The 7421-nt window shown below is 32.8% G+C and overlaps 2 protein-coding genes across 2 annotated transcripts; both read right to left on the bottom strand.

Annotated features, from left to right (window-relative positions):
* Positions 1-663: 663 nt before the first annotated feature.
* Positions 664-2670, bottom strand: LOC131055808 (cinnamoyl-CoA reductase 1-like). The gene is made up of 7 exons (XM_059217787.1): positions 2613-2670; positions 2188-2355; positions 1946-2100; positions 1677-1862; positions 1416-1578; positions 1130-1319; positions 664-1036 (listed from the first exon to the last, which is right to left on the bottom strand). Exons 1-7 carry the CDS (start codon positions 2668-2670, stop codon positions 892-894), a joined length of 1065 nt encoding a protein of 354 aa, XP_059073770.1. The 3' UTR covers positions 664-891.
* Positions 2671-5482: 2812 nt separating this feature from the next.
* On the bottom strand, positions 5483-7164 carry LOC131055810 (cinnamoyl-CoA reductase 1-like). The gene is made up of 6 exons (XM_057990154.2): positions 7014-7164; positions 6769-6923; positions 6337-6522; positions 6085-6247; positions 5809-5998; positions 5483-5716 (listed from the first exon to the last, which is right to left on the bottom strand). Exons 1-6 carry the CDS (start codon positions 7117-7119, stop codon positions 5572-5574), a joined length of 945 nt encoding a protein of 314 aa, XP_057846137.2. The 5' UTR covers positions 7120-7164; the 3' UTR covers positions 5483-5571.
* Positions 7165-7421: the final 257 nt, after the last annotated feature.

Raw genomic sequence — 7421 nt, 5'->3', positions numbered from 1 at the left:
TCATATTTATAAATGTTAAATATTTCCAAATTGTACTAGTTAAATGCTCGAGCATTATTTTTAAATTAAATTCAAAATACTTTACTTATATGAATTATTCTTTAATATTTATTTTTTTTGTTACCCTTTTTATATAATGATTTTATTTTGGTGTTAGAATAAAATTGTAATAGAATATATATTAAAGGAAGAATTCTTAGATTTTCAATGATAGCAGCAATGTCATTTCTTATTCCATCCCTATTCTACTAAACTAAATTCTATTTTTAACAATATACTTCACTCATTTTCAAATTAAATTTAAAAAGATTTTTCATGTTTTGTTGATTTAAACTTTGCTTAATTATTTCTCATAATAAATCTCTTTATTTGCTCATATTTATGAATGTTAAATATTTCTAAATTTTATTAGTTTAGTTTTTCTCAAGATAGCTCTCGTGTATTCTACATAAATTTTTCAAATATAAGTATGCTAGTTATAAACAAATACTAATCATTAAATGATAAATGTACAACCTTATCCTCTTATTGAACATCATAAATTTTAATTTAAGTACAAATTAAGATTTTAATGTCATTTATTTAATAATATAGTTAGTACAACAATAATATAAATCATTTACCAGAAAACTAAATATATTAAATGGGTCTTTGTTCTATTACTGAAATTAAAAGGTCCTCATGAGCCCATCAAGAATGAAGAGCCCATAAAAAAATGAAGTCTTGTTAAATGCAAGACTCCAACATCATAAATATATCGAAAAAAAAAATCTTTGAAATGCATACTAATTTGCAATGTTGAATCCAACTCTTAAAAAACGTGAGAATAGTGTCCAGGGCAACAAGATTTGATTTTCTTGAATGATATGGCTTAATACTGATCTCATATAGCTAGGGAAGAAAGCCCTTGTCCCTCAGACTGCCTACTGTGTCAGCCAAACACTGTTTTATGAGAGTAAATGAGAGACCCAATTCCTTTAGCTTTTGATTGCTGAATTTGTATCCCACTTTCCTTGGATTTACCTCATCCGAACACCTACAGCGAAATGAATTGAGATGTACATTACTCAACTATTGACAAAACCCAAATCATGATATAAACATTCAGAATTAATAGAAAAATCCATACTTGGTAGGAAGTGGGTATTGTGGGAACATTTGTGCTAGCATATCCACAAGCTCTTCTCTGTGCAAGCTTCTTTCTGCACAAAGATATCGACCAGAGGCAGAAGGTGTTTCATAGAGCAGTATATGCGCTCTCGCCACATCTCTCACATCCACGTAAACCTGAGTTGCATTAACATATGTCTTCGCCGACCCTAGAAGGATCAAAACAAAACAATTAATCTCATTCCCATGAATTTGAATGGGAAAGCAGAAAGGAATTAGGTAGGATAGTATTAGCTGAAGCTCACCAGTTAAGTATTTCAAAACATGAGCAGTGCTGGCATTCATAGTGGGCTGGAGCAGAGGACCCAACACAATACTGGGATTAATCCTTATCAACTCCATACCCACCTCTTCTGCATAAGTACACGCAGCTTTCTCTGCCACTGTCTTTGCATAGCAATACCAATTCTGAAACACAAGAAATTAATTTAACAATCAATGTTGGATATGTAGATAGTTTACAAATCTTTCCCTGAATCTGAACGAACAAATTAAATCATGTTTACCTTGGTTTGAATGCAGTAATCAAGGTCGCTCCAGCAGTCTTCATCGACAATGGGTTGCGGATTCCTGTTGGGGTCAAGGTAAATGGCACCAATGGTGGACGTAAGTATCACACGCTTCACTCCCTCTTCTTTGCTGGCCTTCAATACATTTACAGTGCCCTGCACAGCGGCCTCAACTACTTGCACCTGTGAAAGTGCCACTACCCACCAATTAAATCTCCTCTTAACAATATTTCATGCACATTTATCAATTGAATAATCATACATACCGGATCTTCAATGATAGGGCAAGCTGTGTGAAAGACCCCTTTGCACCCTCTGATTGCTGCTATCAAACTGTCATTGTCCAGAATATCAGCCTTCACAAGCTCAAGCCTCTCTTCTGCTCCTTCCAACTCTTTCAGATGCTTATGCTTTTTATCATCTGCACATGATTCGAAATGTATTCCTCATTCATAACTATTTGAGTTGCTTATAAATTTGTATAATGTGGATTCAAACAAATACTGACCAGGATCGCGGACTGTTCCTTTTACAGTGTAGCCTCTGCTCAAGAGCATCTTGACAAGCCAGGAGGCAATGAACCCTCCTGCTCCTGTCACACACACACTTTCCATCTCTCCCTTCTTCTCACCCTCAATTCCAATTTCCTTCTTATATTCTTCTGTTCTGCCGTCGCCTATTTATAGAGAGATTTGGACCATGATCCGAATTTTTCGCAGCTGTTTAAAACATCCAAAACTCATTTGTGGACCATTTTTTTTGAATGGGCATTGGGCACAATTGACTTCCGTGCAGACCGAAATTTTCGTTGATGTGGTAAGCTGCCGAACTATCGATTTAAAAAAACAATCTATTACTTATTAATTAGAAAAAAATCTCATCATTTTGAAATACTTTTAAAAACAAAATTTAAAAATTTTCAACAAGATTCACTGAATGAGATCACATTAAGATAAATTATTGCATCTAAGAGAAGAGCATCATTAGTCATTATAGTTACAACAATCATTTATTTCTTGTACACCTAACTTTTCAATTATTAACTTTAAAGAAACCTAAAAAACGATAATTTGAAGTCTATTAATAAATTTCACATTTATCAATAGTCGCTCATTTTTTAATATTTTTGGATCATAATTGAACCATTTGTACACCTTTATTGATACCCACAGCACATAAATATTAGGACATTTATTCATAAGTATTGGTAATTTTAAGTACAAAACTTCTTTAAATAGGACAACACTTTGAAATGTATACTTTTTAATCCATGCACGGATAAAAGATCCAAGTAGATCATTACCACTCAAAAACCAAATCAATAACTATAAAAAATTAAGTCGCATAAAAAGACAATAATAAAATGCCGAAAAAATTCAATACAACTTTTTGGGGCTGTCATTTCATCGTTCTCTTCGGTCGATGCTCCAAACAAAACGTGTTTACTTTGGAACAATTATAAATGGAACCCATGCATCTTATCTGACATTGATTCTTCTAAGATAAGATGCTCAGTTATGGCCAAACGTAATTTGGCAATATATATTCAATGGAAATGTCTTTTTTAACTAAAATGGATTATTTCTTTTAGAACCAACCACCCCGCAATGGTATAGATAACATTTCTTTGAAATATTTTTTAATTTATAAATTTAATTTAAATTATATAAATATATTGTAATTGTAACTCATATATTCATGTACCCTACTTGAAGATAGGGAGTTTCCTCAACAGATCTTTTGTATCTTGTCCTGAGGTAGTGAACATTAGTTGCAAGTCTGTTCAAAGAGAAATGAGCTTCCTTAGGCAAACAAATTGTTGATAGTCATAGAGAACTTTTGCAAGGAAATTATTAAAATATTTTCAAAGATTGATGCATCTCTATCTTGGTACAAGAATCACCTGGAGAAAACTTTACTGCTTAGATAGACAACACTTGTACAAATAAAATTCTTTGAAAGTTGAGGAACAAGAATGTCACAATTTCTCAACATATGGAGATATCCACTCTCACTCAAGTGCTCATGGATTACAAAGCCAGAGTAGAAACCCAACAAGCACCAGAAGCCCTTAGAATGCACCAACTCAACCTTAGTCTTTTTTTCCTTTGGAATATTTTTTTTTAAAATATGTCTCATTGTATTTAAAAATTAATTATTTTTTTGAAGTAGTTTCAAGACTCCTTGACAGTTACATTTGGAAACCTTTATATATGTAACCAAAAGACATTGTAAAGGATCAAAATTTTGATCCCCAACATATTTTTGTGATAGTGAGACTCAATCAAAAGGAAAAAAATAAAAAATAAAAATCCCATTTGGAATGAATTTACAAGTTTGTGTGCATGTAAATTTGAATGTCAATGCTATTATATTTATTACAAAGTTGTGGACTTCAATTTATGTCTAGTTTCATGCTTATATGTGAGTGTGATATCCATTTACCAAGCATTGTTCCCTTTCTCACTATGGTGAAATATTTAAAATTTATATTCAAATTAATTGATATTTCAATCTGCGTGTTGAAATATTGTGTGAAATTCATTATTTTCATATTCGATTATAGAGAGATTCTTACCACATTTACTTCATGAGTACAGATAAATGTTAAGTTTCCTTTCTTGTTTTCTAGTTAAAAGTACACCCCCATTTTATAATTTTAAAAATTTTAAAATTTGATCTAAAAAGGGAGCTATACCTTAAGAAAATCTAGAGGGGAGTTAACCAAAAACTTACCCAATTGTTGAATTAATAGTTTTGGTTTGTTGTTTGGACAAAATAAAGTCAAGAAAGTTATTTATTTAAAAATGACAAATATGTTTAACTTACACGCTCAATCAAAGAGATTTGTACCAATTACTACATAATGTTATGACTTAATTTGTTGTGTGAAAATTTAAAATGTGTTTTAATCTTTTATAAATATTTGGTATAGTTCAAGAAAAACTATCATATAATTTTAAAAAATATAAAATAAACAACACAACCCATTTAAAATTCATTTATATTTGCATTATTGAGACAAATTTATTAGAAATCTATTAACATTGATTTTATTTTTGATGTATATATAATTTCAATTCATTTTATTTATAAAAAATTAAAAATTAAATATTTTATAAAAATTAAATCTTATATTACCATTAAAATAAAAATAATATTTTAATATTGGGATAGAGCTTCACTCGACTGGTGAGAGCTTCCAATGGTAAAGCATGAGGTCACGAGGTCTAGTCTCCCCCCAGCCCATGTGATACTGGACCCCTTAGTTTATAGGGGGTGTCTTTAAACAAGTAATAAGATAAAATCATTTAAATGAAATATAAAACCTTACTTCTTTAAATCTAGCCTTATAACCTTTAAAATTTAAAATACAAAAAAAAATTATGATTAAGGTTGGGGTCCCATGAAAGGGGACTTTAGGATTTATTTTCTAGGAGCGAAAGGTCCCATCAATTTTATTTTTTTAAATGCTATTTATTGAAAAGGTGAGGGATTGGAAATTTATTTTTTATTTTTTTATATTTATTTATTCATGCGAATTGAATATGCTAAATAACAAAATTCATGACATCAGAATTTGCATAAATTTCAAAGCTTGAACTTTTAAGCTAAAGTGTACTATAAAATTTATGAGACCACCCACTTTAAAATAATCTTAAAATATCTCAATAGCACTCACTGAATTTTGTAAGAAGCTCCCTCCATGAAATCCAGCCAAAACATCATGTTAAGACAAATAATATTATAAAATTAATCTATATATAAAATATAAATGATTTATTATAAATAATAAATCATGCACTTATCCAGTGAATTAGAAATAAATATAAATATATGCTATCATCCATTTACATATATATCCTTTGATTTCCTTCCATGAGGAGGCTTGCTAAGGAAGAAATCCCTTGTCCCTTAGGCTGGCCACCGTATCAGTCAAACAGTCCTTTATGGGCGTAAATGAGAGACCCAATTCCCTCAGCTTCTGATTGTTGAATTTGTACGCCACTTTCCTTGGATTTTCCTGGTCTGAACACCTGCAGAGAAGGGGAAGATTGTGAAAACCCATGTCCTAAATCATGTCATAAATAACTATTCAGGGGGCAATGACAATGATAAAAATCCATACCTGGTAGGAAGTGGGTATTGTGGGAACATTTGTGCTAGCATATCCACAAGCTCTCCTCTGTGCAGACTTCTTTCTCCACACAGATATCGACCAGAGGCAGAGGGAGTTTCGTAGAGCAGTATATGCGCTCTCGCTACATCTCTCACATCAACGTAAACCTGAGTTGCATTAACATATGTCTTCGCAGACCCTAGAAAGATTAAAACAAAACAATTAATCTCATTTCCATGAATAGGAATGGGAAAGCAGAAAAGAATTAGGATAGTATTAGCTCACCAGTTAAATATTTTAAAATATGACCATTGCTCGCATTCAAAGTGCTTTGGAGCAGAGGACCCAACACTATAGTGGGATTAATCTTTATCAAATCCATACCCACCTCCTCTGCATACATACATGCTGCTTTCTCTGCTACTGTCTTTGCATAGCAATACCAATTCTGTGCCAAGAGAAAGAGAGGAGATTTAACAGTGTTGGACCATAAAGAGTAGTTATAAACGTTCAAAAATAATGGTGCGTTTAGTTTACCTTGGTTTGAATGCAGTAATCAAGGTCGCTCCAGAAGTCTTCATCGACTATGGCTTGTGGATTCCTGTTGGGATCGAGGTAAATGGCACCGATACTGGACGTAAGTATTACACGCTTCACTCCCTCTTTGTTGCAGACCTTCAATACATTTACAGTGCCCTTCACAGCGGCCTCCACAACTAGTGCCTGTGGAAGTGAGCACCCAATATATTTCTTAAGGAAAAGAAATAAATTACTGGAATAAAATCAACAAATTTTAAGTTTTTTCCAACTGATATATCTCACAGTTGAGAGGGCAGAAAGAGAGTCAATTCACAGCAGAGCAGATAAAAAAGATAATGGTTACTCATCAATTGACAAATTTAACATGAAATTACACGAGTTTATACCAAACAGATAACAACAAAATACAATGAAAGTGTGTGTACATACCGGATCTTCAGTAATAGGACAAGCCGTGTGAAAGACTCCTTTACACCCTCTGATAGCCCTTATCAAACTGTCATAGTCTAGAAGATCAGCCTTTACAAGCTCAAGTCTCTCTTCCGCCCCTTCCAACTCTTTCAGATGCCCATATTTTCCATCGTCTGCACATAATTTCAAATTTAATCCTCATTCATAACTACATGAGATCGATGCTTATAAAATATATAATGTTGGTGAAAGTAAATACTGACCAGGATTGCGGACTGTTCCTTTTACAGTGTATCCTCTGCTCAAAAGCATCTTGACAAGCCAGGAGGCAATGAATCCTCCTGCTCCTGTCACACACACACTTTCCATCTTTTATCTACTCAAATCCGATTTCCTTCCTATTTCCTGTTGATAGTCTTGTGTTTGTCTACGTAATTATATTATATATCTTCTACATGTTTATAAAGAGAGCCGGCCGACGTTTCGAACATTCTACAGCCGTTAAACTGATTTGCGGCACAGATTTTTGTATCTTTTTGTGTGACTTGGATGCTCAGAAAACAACGGTCTTTACAACGGCACAGGAAACAACGTGCCGGCTGTGTCAAAAATATTCCGTCGAATTTAAACCCACGACTTGATTTTCGCAATGCGGCAACTTCACTGATTGC

This window comes from Cryptomeria japonica, chromosome 3, assembly GCF_030272615.1.
Source record: "Cryptomeria japonica chromosome 3, Sugi_1.0, whole genome shotgun sequence".
In the NCBI taxonomy this organism is placed as follows: domain Eukaryota; kingdom Viridiplantae; phylum Streptophyta; class Pinopsida; order Cupressales; family Cupressaceae; genus Cryptomeria; species Cryptomeria japonica.
The sequence above is the reverse complement of the archived record's forward strand: the minus strand, read 5'-3'. Positions and strand labels throughout refer to the sequence as shown.

What these genes read in the sequence shown, in the direction of transcription:
- LOC131055808 (XM_059217787.1), bottom strand. Translation starts at nt 2,670, where the DNA reads ATGACTAATGATGCTCTTCTCTTAGATGCAATAATTTATCTTAATGTG. An exon ending in GCCCTATCATTGAAGATCCG is followed by an intron (nt 1,863 to 1,945) that starts GTATGTATGATT and finishes GCACTTTCACAG; the next exon opens with GTGCAAGTAGTTGAGGCCGC. An exon ending in TGTTTTGAAATACTTAACTG is followed by an intron (nt 1,320 to 1,415) that starts GTGAGCTTCAGC and finishes TGATCCTTCTAG; the next exon opens with GGTCGGCGAAGACATATGTT.
- LOC131055810 (XM_057990154.2), bottom strand. Translation starts at nt 7,119, where the DNA reads ATGGAAAGTGTGTGTGTGACAGGAGCAGGAGGATTCATTGCCTCCTGG. An exon ending in AGGAACAGTCCGCAATCCTG is followed by an intron (nt 6,924 to 7,013) that starts GTCAGTATTTAC and finishes AATTATGTGCAG; the next exon opens with ACGATGGAAAATATGGGCAT. An exon ending in CAATACCCACTTCCTACCAG is followed by an intron (nt 5,717 to 5,808) that starts GTATGGATTTTT and finishes CCTTCTCTGCAG; the next exon opens with GTGTTCAGACCAGGAAAATC.